We start from the raw sequence: 16214 nt of genomic DNA, 5'->3' as shown, positions 1-16214 counted from the left end.
GTTGTTAAAATGTTCAACTAAAAAGTGAATTTTATAAATTTTATTGAGTGATTGTTGATTTGGCACATGGATGTCTGTGAAATGAAGAAATTTAAGCAAAAGTTGAAGCCGGTCACGATTGAAGTGGGTAACAAACCAGGGAGGAGATGCACAAGGATGACTTATATCCCAGTAAAGTTTAAGGTTAGCTTTTTTGACGAGACCCATGTTAATAACGACTCCAAGGAAAGCTCTTATTTCTAAAAGATTGGTCTTTCCCTGTTTAATCCATTTATGACCTCTTGATGTTGGATGGGACCTCAAACGTTGTTGATTATTTTGAATCCATGTATCAGCATAACTATTAGTAAAATTTACTATATTTTGCAAAAATTCATGAGTAAAAAACAAGTCAAGATATTCAATAGGATTAGACTCAGGTGAAATTGAGTGCTTGGGTCCTGATTCACCAGTGAAATGAACAACATCAGGACCATGGTCATCTCCTAGAACAAATACCCAATCATCTAAATCATTACCATCAACATCGTCATCGCCATCAGAACTAAAGTTTACATAAAAATTAAAATAAAAACTCCAAATTATCATACTAGTTGATATATTTGTATTAAATAATATTGTATACAATTTTTAAATTAAAGTTATCGTGCCTTCATCAAACTGACATCGCTGGTACAACTTTCATCATCCATACAACTTTCTTCAGTCGCTCATTTTTTATGCCAAGTATATAAAGACAATATACCAAAGATAGAAAAAAATGCGCTCTATTCACACTAGTCAATTCTAGGTCGTTTAGGTTGAAAATTTGATTACTTAAAAAAATTTGATTACAAGATGTTCAGGACTATTATACAGACAATATTATGAAAAGAACAAATTATTTGGTGTACGTCCTAATGAGAAAATCAATTTTTAAAGGGGATCAGGGCAACCTTTTCCCCCGCCCCTTGCCCCCTTTTATTTATTTAAAAAAAAAATTAATCCATCTTAAAAAAAATCAAACTTCAGATACATAATCAAAAATTCAATAAAAAATATCTTGGTTTTCAAAAGATATGACTATTTAAAGAAAAACTAAAAAAAAATTAAGTTCATATTACATTAAAATATAGTGTAATATTCATGATATAAAAAAACCTAATCTGCAATATTATTGTATAACATTGTATAACATAATTTTAAATATATAATTATATTTTATGGCATAATATAAAATCATCTGTTGTATATATATATATATATATATATATATATATATATATATATATATATATATATATATATATATATATATATATATATATATATATAATTTATGTATATATATATATATATATATATATATAATATAGATAGTTATAATTTATGTAATCAATAGCAAAGAAAGAATCTAAATTCTATGACTTGAATATTCAACTATTGCCTTTCTAAGAAGCTCTGCATGGTTCTCTCTGAACTCTGAAGTCGAGAATCTGCTCAGTGTTTTCAACATATTATGATAAACAGATTCGGAACATTGCTCAGAAAATACTCCTAATGGCAGCTTAGTTCTATTTAAAAACATGACAAGATGGTGTTCAATTATATGACCTTTCCATCCCATAGAAAGATTGTGGTTGAATGTAGTCTTCACATACTCTTGGTTTTCCTAAATTAATATTTTTAAAAAATGCCACTTAATACACACAAAAATTAAAACTTTATTTTTAAATGTATGAGTTGTTTATACATAACTTTTACCTTCAACTTCCTTATATATGCTGCAATGGCATCAGCATAACCGTCATGGAGTTTCATTCCGAAACACATGTTTACTACTAAATGTAAATTTTAGTTTCATTTGTGAGAAATTGCTTTTGATTCAATAAATATTTATTTTTTAGTTATAATATACCTTTAATATATAAATACTTTGTAAAAATAAGTAAATTTAAAATTTACCTGTAGAAAAAGACTTTAACAGTTCAACAACTGGATGGTAAGAAGTAAAATTATCTAAGATAAATTTTTCCAAATTTGGCAAAAGCCTCCGTATTTTGTTTGCATTTCTACCATCTAGTCCACCTCCATTATACCCATGCCAAATAACTCCATGTTTTTTTAACCAGAGAGCAACATCAGGTTCTTTACACAAGACATTTGAAATCTCTGTTATAATCTTCATCAGTAAATGAAGTTCTGAAGGAGGGATTAAATCAAGCACATACATCTCTCCAGACTCAACCAGGAGACATGGATATATAACATTTTTGTAGAGTTGCATAGAGCTTTTTTTAAATCCACTTTCAGCAAAGTTTTTATACATGTTTTTTAGCATATTAAAGGTTCTCAGTTCTCCAAGATTTATTTTATCACCATCACAAAATAAACATGAATATTTTCCGCCATGTCCTGACAAACCCAAAACTATGTTGAGTAATTTAAGATCTGCAGCAAGGTAAAACTTTAAATCATTTAGCTTTGTTTTTTCTATAAGAATTTGAAGATTTGTGTGGCTTTCGCAAACATTTTTGGCAAAAGCCAATACTATAACTTTGTTCACTCCAGTATTCTTGGTTTCTTAGGAGTCATAATTTACTTCTCTGTTAAAAACATTCATAATAACTTTTAAAGATCCTTGGCCACTGTCTATTCCTACACAAATAATAATATTATCGATTTCTAGTCCCCTAGCAGTGCAAATATGATTAACTAGAGATATTGGATCTTTGACGTACACTAGATCTTTAATGACAGTTTAAATAGTTTTAATTTCTTTAACTTTATTATTGGATAAAAATTCCACTTTTTCCACTGAGTAATAGTTATCTAGAGCATGTGACAAAATACCTAACTTTTTTGGAAGAATTAGATTCCACACCTAATCTACCAAAATCTTTTCTTAATTCCATTGCTATTGAATCAATAGTACAGTCTGACATATTATACTTTCTTTTGATATTATAGAAAGTCTGGGTAGAGTTGGTTTTTTCCCAATCTGCAGACTTAAAGGAGTTCCTCCAGTCGACAATGTAACAGTGTTGTCTAACTCAATATTTTTAAATTGTTGAACTTCTTTCAGAGATTTGCTAAGTACTTGCTCAAATGTTTTTAAACCTAAAAATTTGTAAATATGTTTTAGGATTACATAGTTTAGGTTTAGAAAAAGTTATAATTAAGCTCTTACCTGTTGACATTAGCAGTATTTTTAGGTTCTGTACAATGTCTCTTTTACTACAGGGATGTCGAATTCCAGATCCAATTCTCTGATAACAAGTACAACAAATTTTATCTATAACCTCCTTTGGTATACCAGGTTCATTAATATACATGTTTAATACATCCTAATTAAAAAAAACTATACTTATTTAAAATATATTTATTTAAACTATTATAAAAATTATAATTTTATAAATGTTTTAAGCGTAAATAACTGAACTACATATATGACTTCTTTATAAATTACCTGAAGGTTTATAGATTTGGATTTATCTTTTGACATGATACAGAGCGGGCAATTACATGTAGACACTGTATCACCTATATTTATTTATATAAAAAAATGTTTATTCATGTTACCTATAGCTTTTATTATATTAGGTACGTGAGTAAAAAATTTCAAATTGTTTGAATACTATAATGTTATATATCATTAGAAAGAGGATTATTACAGTATTTTAAAGGTGAAAAAATTATCAAAATCGAACAATTGGTTCAAAAGTTATGACGGTTTAAGTAGCGATTTTTTCTATATATGGATTTGTTGAAGAAACTGTGGTCAAAATAATGTTTTTCTTCACTTAAATGGTCATAACTTTGCCAATTCTTATCGAAATACAAATATCTTGGTGTCAAAAGATAGGTGTAAGAGTGGGTTACAACTTTATGTTAAACTCTAACCACCGGGTGTATCGGATGGACAGAGGGGGCACCAAACCACCACCTCGCCCGTATAAAACTGGATACTTTTTTCAGAAATTTTTTTTTTTAAAAATTACATAAGCAATATAAATACACAAAAAAGTTATTAAACCACCAAAATATACGAGAGGTGAATGTTAGCAATAGAGGTGGGTGTGGTGGCGATTGGTGTATCACACCTTAGGATCAAAAACGACTTGATTTTATAAATATTTATATCTTTACTATAATGAGTAAAATTAGTACACAATATAAAATTATGTTATACAATCTTACGTATAAAAGTGGTGTTTCTATTACAAAGGGGCGTATGCCCACCACCTGCCTACCCCCCCCCCCCCCACCTCTCCACCCAACCTAAAAAAAAAAATTTTTTTTTTCAAAATTTGAACAATAAATTTAAAAAATAAATTAAAAAATTGGAAATAAATTAAAAAATAAATTCATACCAGACAACCACCAAATACGGGAGGTTAATGTAAAACTCACAGTAGATATGTTGATGATGTTTTAGTACTATAATATCAAAAAATGTTTCAATTCTTGAAATACCTGATTGAATATTTAAAGTACAACAACAAAGAAGTAAAAAACATATTCCACTAGATTAAAAGATACATTAGTGGTGCATCCATGGTCATAAGAGAGTGGAGTTTAAAAGAGGGCGTATCCAAATATGTCATAAGAAAGAGGCATTCTAATGCCCTTTCCACTTCTTACCAAAAATTATTATTTAATTGGATATATATTACAAAAAAAATTATACAACTACTAATGTGGGGCTATAAGTCAATTGGCTGTAAAAAACATGTCATCTTTCTAACCAAGTATAGCAAAAACCTACAATAAAGTCTTTCATGTGATTATTACATTAACAGAAGTAAGGACCATACAGTATAGTTAACGAGCTAGCCATTTTATTTGGTTAACAAACAAATTTTCTGTTTCAAAATAAAAAATAAATAAAATATTAAAAAATAATAATAATAATATAAAACTATTTTAAAGAAAATACAATATATTTTTGTCTTGGCTTTTAGTGAATGATTAAAATAATTAATTCCAAAAATGAAACTGTTTTAACCATTTTTAACGATAGACACCACGTGAAGGTAAGCCAGAGCCGTCTATCAAAAAATTTAACACTTGCTGTATTATTTAGGCAAGTCACAACACTTGCTGTATTATTTAGGCAAGTCACAACACTTGCTATATAATTTATGCAAGTACAACACTTGCTGTATTATTTATGCAAGTCACAACATTTGCAATACATTTTTGGCAAGTCACAACACTTGCAGTGTTATTAAATTAATTAAATTGTAACTCACCGGAAACAACATCAGCAGCAAGCTGGATCTTTTTCATGCAATAGTCAACAGCTTCATTATCAGTTTCATCATCTTTCCAATAAGAAATGGTGTAAATGAAGTCATTTTTTCTTTTATTAACTTTTTTTACTCTGCCGCGATATAAAACACTTTTGCATGTCTTTGGATCGTACCATTCATGTTGTAGTTTCTTCCCAACAATTCTATCTGACATGACATCTTCTAAATCAAATAGTTGGTCATTGGATAAGTGCTTATATGAATTAATAATCTCTTCAAAATTTAATTTAGATAGGTCACGCTCTAACTTTCTTTTTTCTTTTTCATCCATTTTTTGGCACTTGATTTTTTGTCTTTTGCAAATCTCATCTCCTACTTTGCATCGATAGAGTAGGAGATGAGATTTGCAAAAGACAAAAAAGTAGGAGATTTTAGTTAAAAAACGTCCCTTGTGTTTCTACGTGCTACATTAATTGACCATTTAACAATCTTTTCTCTTAAACTTAAATCTAGAGTGTCTAGATAGTCGACAGTCCTATTCTTTTTTGATCTAAGAACTGTATTTGATAAAGAACTGTATTTGATAACTAATAGTAAATGACTAAATACTAAATTAATTCATATAATAGGAATATAACTGACTGATCCTCTGTAAAGCAAGTTCATCTAAACAAATTAAATTAACTTTATTTTTACAAAGTAATATAAAAATTTGCATATAGTAAGTCATTTGTATATATATATATATATATATATATATATATATATATATATATATATATATATATATATATATATATATATATATATATATATATATATATATATATATATATATATATATATATATATATATATATATATATATATATATATGTAAATGTACTCTTCCTGATGATCCAGCAATGGTGAAACTTCAAGTCGAAGATAAAAGTTAGATAAGTGTTTTTTACTAATATATATATATATATATATATATATATATATATATATATATATATATATATATAATAAAAATAACTACCGAGCTATTGAAAAAAGAAAGTAACTAACTGATGTTGTTGGCTGACGCCATTTCACAACTTAGAGCATCTAAAACAGCGAAAGAAATAATAAAGTTATACATAAAGGTTTAGATAGTGGCCAAATAATAATTTAAAATTAATTTAATAAATTTATATAAAAATAACTTATTTATTAGTTATAAATTATAATCTAAAGGCTTTCCTTGTTAAATAAAGACAACGTTCAAACTTCAAATTAGATATGATTCATAACTAATTTGATTCATATATAAACTATATTATGAATATGATACAAAATACTATGTGAAACCTTTATTTTCTTTCTCCATTTTGTTTCTAAATAAAATATAAAATTTAAGTCTTATTTTATTATTTACTAAAAATCCTTTTAATAAAACAATTTTGTTTAAAATTACATATTTTTAAATCATATTTTCACTATAAAGTATCTAGGTTTATAATATCAATTTATGAAATAAGTTAAATATTGCTAATAATATTATTAATATGAATGTTATATATAAAAAAAAATATATATATATACAAATAATCAATGGACCCCTCTGTCTCCCGCGCTAACAACAGGGAAAATGTAAACTAGGTAACAAAAGTGCAGCAAGAAATAGGGTCACTGCTACATAATATTTTTCAACGAAATTTGGCAGGTGCATAGATAATTGAATAACTTAAAAATAAAAATTGAATAGTTAAAATATAGACTATATCTGGACATTAATTTCACCACAGAAGTACAACTAAAACTTTGACATCAATAAACTCGGTAATATATCAATTGAGTATAATTAAAACCAAATTAATAATAAGCTTCAACTATTCTTCTTTCTAAAAATACTCTATGTTGATAACGAATACTAAAAAGTTATTTCAAAAAGCCTTCCTCAAGCACGCTAACTTTGAAGAGACTGCGAAAATCGTGGCACAAAATTTTAGCACAAAATTCGGTTCCGTAAAACGCAATTGTCACGTACCTAATTATATGCATAAGTAAGTACAAGTATTACCTTTAAATCTTGGGAGTAATTTTATTCTCTCTGATGTGAGCAACCACCTCTCTAAAGTAACCAGTGATAAAGATTCTCCTTTTTTAGCAGAGTACAAGTAAATCTTACAGCTTGGACATAACCCAATAGGGTTGGAAAGCAGTGTCGGAGTATAGTTTGTGTTGGCATACAGTTGAATCAAAATTAGTAAAGGATTTCCAGTTACAAGTTCAGTACATTTTAAGTTCTTATCACCACAACAAACACAAATAAGTTTTCTTGAAGAGAAATGATCCCTTGGTTTGTTTAGCATGTTAACTATATTAATTATGCTAGTTTGAATGCAAATAAATAATAAATATGTTAGATTTTTAACTAAAGCATATACATACATACATATTAAATTTAGCAACACTTTGACTATTTTTACTTTATATGGTCATATCTTTTGAACGCCAAGATATTTTTTATTGAATTTTTGAATACGTATCTTAAATTTGATTTTTTTTTTAATAGTATAATTTTTTTTTTTATAAATAAAAGGGGGCAAGGGGAAGGGAAAGAGTTGCCCTGATCCCCTTTAAAAATTGACTTTCTCATTAGGACGTACACCAAATAATTTGTTCTTTTCATAATACTGTCTGTATAATAGTCCTAAACATCTTGTAATAAAAATTTTTTAAGTAATCAAATTTTCAACCTAAACGACCTAAAATTGACTAGTGTTCAATGCTATCATTTTTAATGAACGAACAGCGGTATTTTGCTGTAAAAAGTCATAGTTTCAAAGACCACTTTTAAAGCCACGATCGTGGCACTTCGCGCTCTGACGGTATAGCCACAATCGCGCTCAAAGGGTTGACTGCAAATGTCAAATGTAATAGCATATTTACTTGATTAGAAGGCTACGTTGCGTTTTTTTTAAAAGAACGCAACGCAGTCTCAGTTAATTTTAAAAAACCTTTAACTACGTTATTTACATTAATGGAAAACACAACAATATCAAGTTAAATACAACATAAGTTAATATTAACAATAACAAGTACGACATAAAGACAATATTCAGAACTTTTTATGAGATGTAAGTTATGTTTATGAGGAAAGACAACATGCTTGTCATTTTGTACCACCCTGAAAAAATTTACAAAACGATTCAAAATAGTCTTTAAACATGTTATTATAGATTAAATCTATTTGTATGAATTTCATACTAAACTTAAGTAAAAAACAAAAAACACCTTCTAACTTTCAGCTCTCAAAATAATAACTCAAGTCAAACAAGATTTATTTTTTTGTCAATATTGATAAACTTTTCGAAAGTTTAATCTTTGATATAACTAATGATAAAATTAGCAAATTTAGTTAATTTACTAATTACTTATAACTTTAGTCAGTTTTTAATTCAGCTTCGTTTACGGGTATTGACGTAATAAATTATTAAAAAAAAATTTTTTTAATAAATATAAACGCACAAGTAGTTGCTTGAAAAAAAAATTATATTGTTTCTCATTGCTTTTGATTTTTTTTTTCATCTTCACTTGAAATCGATGAATTTACGCTGTTTTTTAAAGTCGTCTTAATGAACTTGGGATATCTACCATTCAAGCTTATTTAAAGTACAATTATATATAGGATTTATTTATAAAAAACCTTTCTACTAATATATTACCAATTATCATTTTATACATAATTGATACTCTTAATAAAAAGCATCCCTATCAGTCTTTCTTAAATATTGTTTAAATTAAATCATCGCATTTAAAAATGAATTTATATAATTTGAGTACTTTGCCGAAACGTCGGAAAACTCTTCTAAATTCCAAAACATTAGCAAGCGTGACACATCATTATGCTTGGTTGCTGTAACAAAAAGAATTCAGTTAATATAAAAATTCCTCCTTGTCAAAGGAAGGGTCGCAACTCTTTTTAAATTTACTCAATTCTAAGTGTTAATATCGTCACGTAATAACAACGTTTGATCATTTGATTCAAAATCATTATCATATTCACTCAATGAAACATTTCTTTCATTGTGGTTTAGTAATACAGAAGTTTTATTAATGTTGTTTAATTTGCCATCAGGAAGAAATAATGCAGTAAGAAGAGAAAGAAATACTAAACAAGCACCAAACAAAAACGGTGGACCAGGAATATAGGGATTCTAAAAAAAAAAATTTCATTAATTACAATTTTTTCAAAAGTCTATACAAAGAATGTATAATCAATGCAAAATCAAAAAAACAAGCTAGCAACAAAATAACACTTTTTAAATAAATAACATTCTTACTGTTTTAAAGGTATCTGAAGGAGCTGTCGAATTATGTGAGATATTAGGTTTTGGTTCATCTATATTAATATTAAATATAAAAAAAATCCAACCATAAATTGCTGGCCCAATACCGTTGCATAAACCACGAATACCAGTAACTATTCCTTGAACAACACCTATATACAAATGTTCCATAAAACTATTAATTTGAAACCGTATCATAAAGTTTGTAATAAAAAAAGTAACTTAAAAAACCTTGCTTATCAGCATCTGCGTTGCATGATATTAAAGCACTAATTGCTGGGTAACTGAGACTGGACATAGCGGCCAATGTACCAGCTGCCCACATCATCCTAGAGTTATATTAAATAAAACATGAATCAGTTATGTTTAATATTCAGTTTCTTTACTGTTCTATTAGAAGTAATTGAAAAACTAAAAACTATCAAACAGAGTTGACTATCAAACTACCAGTTATGAGTTATAATATAACACAACAAAAAACAAACCAATATTGAGTTCCAAATGCATAACACAACAACTGAGTAACTTGAAAAATCAGTGATAACACTATTGTATTTTTTAGACCTAAAGACTTCATAAAAAGTGACAATACCAGCGTCTGTAAAACAAAACAAGAAATATTAATAAACAAAAAAAGGACGATACTATAAAAACAACTTATAAAATAGAAATATAAAATCAGGGCAGGAACTTAAAATAGGCACACAAAAAAAAAGAAAGTAGTATAATACATTCTACCAAAACATATAAACTAAAAATACCAAAACATATGAACTAAAAATAATTAGAAATGAAAAAGGTTATTAAATATCTCAATAACTGAAAGGTCTCTATATAATTATTATCTATATAATTATTGATTTGAAATCTTTGAACTTTTTTATATACTAAAACATCAGTAGTTAAACATCAATAACCACCAATAACCATCAGTAGTTAACCATCAATAATCACCAACAACCACCAGTACTTAACCATAAATAACCATCAGTAGTAAATAACCACAAAACAACATAGTTAATAAACACAAATAACCATCAGCAGTTAACCACCAATAACTTTCAGCAGTTAACCGTCAATAAACATCAGTAGTTAATTATTAATAACCACCAATAACCAATTTAGATTGCAAAATGTAATGCCTTATTAAAATGTAACGAAGATTTTATGAAGCTCTCAAAGAAATTTAACTAGCAACGATCCATCTTGGGCAATAATTTGGTGTTTTTGATCAAAAATGATAAAAGATTAAGGTTCATCACAAAAAAAATACTATAAAATTAATATTTAAAAAAAAAAAAAAACTTTATTGATTTTATTTGCAATCAAACTATTATTTATATTAAATAATTAAAAAAATATTTTCAAATTTAAAAACTTTGTTCAATGTTTTTTGCATAATCAAACTCAAGAAAACCTTGCTCATTTTGCAAAAAATTAAACAAACTTATCTATACTGTACTAGATAATAAGATAAAATTAGTTTTTGATTAATTTTTGTGAATATTTTGTATCAAAGAAATTTTGATACAAAATATTCACGAAAAAAAATTAAAATCAAAGAAATTTTTTTCCAAATGAAATGGAGGAAATATTAGGCCATTTGAACCCTCGAGCGCACAGTAACATGTACATTTTAATTTAATACAATTATATAGCCCATTATGCACAAAATAATATATATGCTACATGTTTATAAACAAGTTTCAAAAGATTTTTCTTCAAAAATGTTTACAAGTTTTTTCATTTTAACTATAATTTGATACAACTAGGGATGTAATAATTTTTATTTTAGTTTATTTTATGGTGTGAGCTTTCCATCATAAACTTTGTAGCAGTACTGCTGTATAAATAATTTATGTTTTAGTGGAGGAAAATGTTACAAAAATGAAACCTGACTATTTTTAAAGATGCTGAATAATGAATGAAATTAAGATGAAAAAGAAAGGTGTTGAATCCAAAGATTTTCAAAGATGCTGAATAATGAATAAAATGAAGAATAAAGAGAAAGATGCTGAATCCAAATAGAAAGAGAAAAAAATCATTTAAGTTATAAATAAAATAAATCAAAAGTAAAATATTTTGATTTATATTATTTATAAATTAAATATAAAAATAAAAATTAAATATTTCTTTATTCGATTTTAAATCTAACTTTTTTTTCTGACCATTTAAACTAGTGAACGGAAACTTTCGGCTTCGGCCGAAACCGAAATTTCTGTTTAAACAATTTTTTTACTTTTCCTGTTTCGGCCGAAATTTCGGTTCAAACCGCAACCGAAATGAACCGAAACTTTTATAAGATTTTTTTTTAAGTTTTAATTTAGAGTGGGATCATGACTGTTTCCTAACTGTAATTGTTTGTTAGTAAATTAATTTTTAATTAGAACAATTGTAGAAATTTTAATTGAAATCACATTACATAATAGTTTTAAGCTACTATTCTTAAATCATTCTTAAAATGAATTAACATTTAAGTAAAGCAACCCAAACCAATAGTTTCATCAAAAGTTTCTCAGTGCTAAATTTTACAATGGAAAATAATCGATAAAAAACTGGTTTATGGAATCATTTTACCGTGACAGCTAGTGATTTTAAATACGGAACTTGCAATACCTGCAATTTGAAAATATCTCGTGGATCGCACAATCCAAAAATCTCCTAACTGAAAAAGCAATATTCAATAATCAAGACATTTTTTCATATGAAAGAAACAGACTTTTGCCAAAAAACATGAAAAAAAAGTATTCCGCAGAGAAAATATTTCAATTATTACCTTTAATTATTGAAATGTCTTGACATATTATATTTTATCAAACTATGTTTCATGGTGATTGCTTAGATATATGTAAAATAGTTTTTTTTGCTTTAATTCGGTGATCATAAAAGGCTCAGGGATTTTAAACATTCTTTCTCAAATTTCGGCCGAAATTTCGGTTTCGGTTTTGGCTACGGCTTCACTGAACCGAAATTTCGGTACTTTCGGTTTCGGCTCAAATTTCGGTTTAGGTCGATCACTAATTTAAACTACAGGAATTAGTGAAAGCGTAGCCCATGGTAACGAACAACATCTGCTACACTTTCACTAGTTTCTGAAGTTGAAAAACCCTAACATTAAATGAAGAATAAAGTTAAATGTTTAAAAACTTTTTATTAAAACATTGCTAAATATATTTACATGACATCAAGTCATAAGTCTAAATATAGTTACATGACATCATTTGTTATGTATAAAGCCTAAAAACTTTTTTATATTAGATTTCAAGACAATTTTGAAAATTTTAAAATTCTGTCATTCATTTAACAACTGAAACTACACAAAACTAAAAAAGGTATTTTAAAAAGTATTTAGCAGTGACATTTTATCTATAACTATTAACAATTATATTAATTAGATAAATGCAGCCACATTTTTAAATCAATTTTAAATTATATCATATTATAGTTTCAACTGATTCTGGGTTATTTGACTTAAAACTAATTAAAAGACACATATTATACACCCATACACTTGATATATATATATATATATTTTTTTTATTTAACCTCCACAAGACCCAGAAGGCCACTACAGATGAGGAGGCTACTCAGTTGTGGTTATAACTCTCTCTCAACTCTATAAATCCGAAACACGAACCTTGATGAACAAGGCCGCAGCGCGGAGAAACAAGTTGAGCGCGGTACTACCAGGGACAAGGTGGGGATCGAACTCGGAACTTCTTGCTTATGAAGCAAGTGCTCTACTACTACACCACTACCGCATATATGTGTGTGTGTGTGTGTGTGTGTGTGTGTGTGTGTGTGTGTGTGTGTGTGTGTGTGTGTGTATATATATATATATATACTGCTGGTTTAGGTGAGCAGTCTTTATATCTTATACTGCTGGTTTAGGTGAGAAGTCTGATGTCATACTGAAATAACCTACTGCTAAGGGCTTCAGTACATACATCGACTGACAAATAGCCTGACTCGTATTGGAGTACTGCTACATTGACTGAGGGTTTGGCATGGGGCAGCAATCTTTTTTTTTCATTGTTCTTCATTTTTTTTCTTCTTTTTCTGAAAACTCATGTTTAATTAATGTAAAAAAAAATTTGGTAACAATTTATTACATAAATATGCTATAGTAGATATATATATCAACCCACGGAATCAGTGTTGTCATTCAGCAATACAAACGTAACTGCCGACCTGGAAGCATTTGAGGTTGGCAAAAAATTGCCGACCTTGTTCTATGTTATATAGTCAAACCTTTGATTTACATTTTTTTTTTCTAATTCCGAGGGCTGATATATATATAAATCTAATAGGTATTATAAATAATAAAGAAATGGGTAGAACTGGATTTATTGAGCTTTTGGTAACAATAAATATTTTTAAAAAAATAAAGTTAAAGAAGTGAAGTAGAAGTGAAAAAAACTGAAGTGAGCATAGTGAAGATCTTAGACTGGCTTTGACACATAACCATGGAGAGCTAAATAACATGAATATTATAAGAAGTCAGCTGAAATTTTTTGTGACTTGTTTAAGTTGTAATGAAATGTATAAATTGGGATATAAGTAAGAAACTTTATTTAAAATAAATTTTTCACAGTACTTTTTAAAACATTCCAAATATCACAGTGAGATCAGATTTAAAATCAGCTGCCTGTACTAAACAATCAAAACGAGAAGACTTTTTGTCAAGACATAAAGTCAAGAGTATAAAGTCAAGTCATCAGCAAATAGAGCCACTTTAGATGTAAGATTGTAAGAAGGATCATTAATGTAGATAAGAAACAAAACAGGACGAAAGATAGAACCTTGAGGTACCCCAGAAACTGGAAATGTAGAAAAGTGTTGACCTTTAAGGATGACTTTAATAAAGCGGTTTGAAAGAAATAATTTGATAACCTCAAAGACTTTCCCAGATACACCATTAAAAGCAAGCTTAAAGAAAAGAACAGCATGCCGAACTTTGTCAAAATCTTTAGATATGTCAAATGCAACTTATATCTTCTTGAGTACAAATTACTAACATTTTAAAAACACATGCTATTTCATTATCTTATAAAAATCTTTTAAAGTAAGCAATAATTAACTCATATATGCTTAAAAAAATCCAAGAAAGTTTATTTTTGATCCTCCAGAACAACACGTTTATAAACATTTATATTGTGACTAAGGTTTACATTTTTCTGGACTAAGCAAATAACCTTTAAAAAAAACAGTAATGTGGCATAATGACGACATATTAAACTGTGTAAATGATTTAAAACACACACATATATATATATAAAAACAGTAATGTGGTATAAAGATGACATATTAAACTGTGTAAAATATTTTAGGATTCTAAACATTTAAATATTATTTATATTATATTTTATCGAATCTGCCAAACATCTAAAAATTTACTAAGATGTGTTAGGCAAAACATAATCATTTGGTTGTATATCATTAAATACCACTTTCTAAAATTTTACCGATGGAAGTAAATCTCAGAAGCTGCCCATAAAAAAATACAAAAATAAAAACAAAGAAAATGCTGTGAAATTGAAAATGCTATGAAATTGAAAACAATATGTTGAAGCAGAGATTAGAAATTACAAGTTAAATTTTAATAAAGTAACTTCAATCAACATCTGCATTAAACTACTAAGTTGATTTCGAACACACTATGTAACTGTGTGGAAAATATCATAAATTTATACTTATTTGCACCATAGTAGATCATAGGTTTCTGTGATTTTTCAAATGTAAGATATAATTCATATATAAGTACATATTTACTGGATTTAAAAAAATAATTTTTGATCTAAGAATGCTTAAAACTTTGTTTTAAGCACTTTTAGATCAAAAGCATTCGTTTTTAGGTCAAAAGTATTTATTACATGTAGGTTCTAAAAATATATTCTGAAATATCTTTAAAAAATTAAGCCTAAAATTTTTAGAACCAACAGTGTGACAAATAACAAAAACGCAATAAAGCATAAAATACTAAGATGTTAAGTCTAATGTAGTTTAAACATGTCTCCCATGCCTCAAATAGTATAAATTCATTACATACTACAATTTTATATTGTTTGTAAAAATTTATACAAACTATTTAAAAAACTGCCCCTCTCTCCCTTGGTCCCTAGAATTATGTCTAGTATGGTCATATTATTCTTCCTCCTTCATTTTGTGTTGTTTTAAAAATGTTCCTATTTGTCATGACCCCACCCATGGTTATTTATCAACTAAAAGTACAATGGTCAACATCCATATTTTATTAACTAATATTATTTACCCATTAATTTTTTTAATTATATAATTGATAAAAAAATTATTCATACTTAGATTGTTTGACTTAAAAATTTTTAATAAATAAAACAATGTTCAATACAAAAATAATACCTGAACAATAACAGATAAAAAACCAACAATTGCAATATACACTGCCACTTCTTCGCGGTTAAATTTAATAACCTAAAATTTAAGTATGTTAATGTATAAACTTTAAAAGCACAATAATCTGGAACCATAGTTAAGTTTCTCATTTTTGCTTAGGATAGTGTAGTAGAAATACATATATATATATGTATTTCAACTGCAATAGAAATACATAATGTATTTCTAATAATATATGTATATATAATAAACTCCATTCTAAAAATAAACTCAGAGTAACCACAAGTAA

At 27.3% G+C, this 16214-nt stretch overlaps 2 protein-coding genes across 6 annotated transcripts in view; both read right to left on the bottom strand.

Annotated features, from left to right (window-relative positions):
- Positions 1 to 1344: 1344 nt before the first annotated feature.
- On the bottom strand, positions 1345 to 7251 carry LOC136082438 (uncharacterized). Of its 4 annotated transcripts, none has more exons than XM_065801757.1 (9): positions 6570 to 7251; positions 6288 to 6326; positions 5235 to 5456; positions 4353 to 4419; positions 3449 to 3522; positions 3170 to 3326; positions 1945 to 3099; positions 1744 to 1820; positions 1345 to 1651 (listed from the first exon to the last, which is right to left on the bottom strand). In XM_065801757.1, the coding sequence occupies exons 1-5, from the start codon at positions 6586 to 6588 to the stop codon at positions 3519 to 3521; spliced, it is 351 nt and encodes a 116-aa protein (XP_065657829.1). In that variant the 5' UTR covers positions 6589 to 7251; the 3' UTR covers positions 1345 to 1651; positions 1744 to 1820; positions 1945 to 3099; positions 3170 to 3326; positions 3449 to 3518. The 4 variants fall into 4 exon arrangements, with proteins under 4 accessions (XP_065657829.1, XP_065657828.1, XP_065657826.1 ...); XM_065801756.1 differs by having other exon boundaries at positions 1346 to 1651; positions 6570 to 7234; XM_065801754.1 differs by lacking the exon at positions 6570 to 7251 and having other exon boundaries at positions 1346 to 1651; positions 5235 to 5900; positions 6288 to 6558.
- A 1643-nt stretch (positions 7252 to 8894) lies between these two features.
- LOC100206394 (hippocampus abundant transcript 1 protein) overlaps positions 8895 to 16214 on the bottom strand; it is a 29373-nt gene continuing 22053 nt past the window's right edge. For both annotated transcript variants that reach the window (XM_065801753.1, XM_065801752.1), the window contains 5 exons: positions 15932 to 16003; positions 10039 to 10151; positions 9785 to 9882; positions 9548 to 9705; positions 8895 to 9421 (listed from right to left, as the gene is read on the bottom strand). In XM_065801753.1, the coding sequence (XP_065657825.1) occupies positions 9203 to 9421; positions 9548 to 9705; positions 9785 to 9882; positions 10039 to 10151; positions 15932 to 16003 (660 nt within the window). In that variant the 3' untranslated portion in view covers positions 8895 to 9202. The remainder of the gene's footprint in view (positions 9422 to 9547; positions 9706 to 9784; positions 9883 to 10038; positions 10152 to 15931; positions 16004 to 16214) is intronic.

Source organism: Hydra vulgaris, chromosome 07, assembly GCF_038396675.1.
Source record: "Hydra vulgaris chromosome 07, alternate assembly HydraT2T_AEP".
In the NCBI taxonomy this organism is placed as follows: Eukaryota; Metazoa; Cnidaria; class Hydrozoa; order Anthoathecata; family Hydridae; genus Hydra; species Hydra vulgaris.
This window is presented reverse-complemented; position numbering and strand designations above follow the sequence as displayed.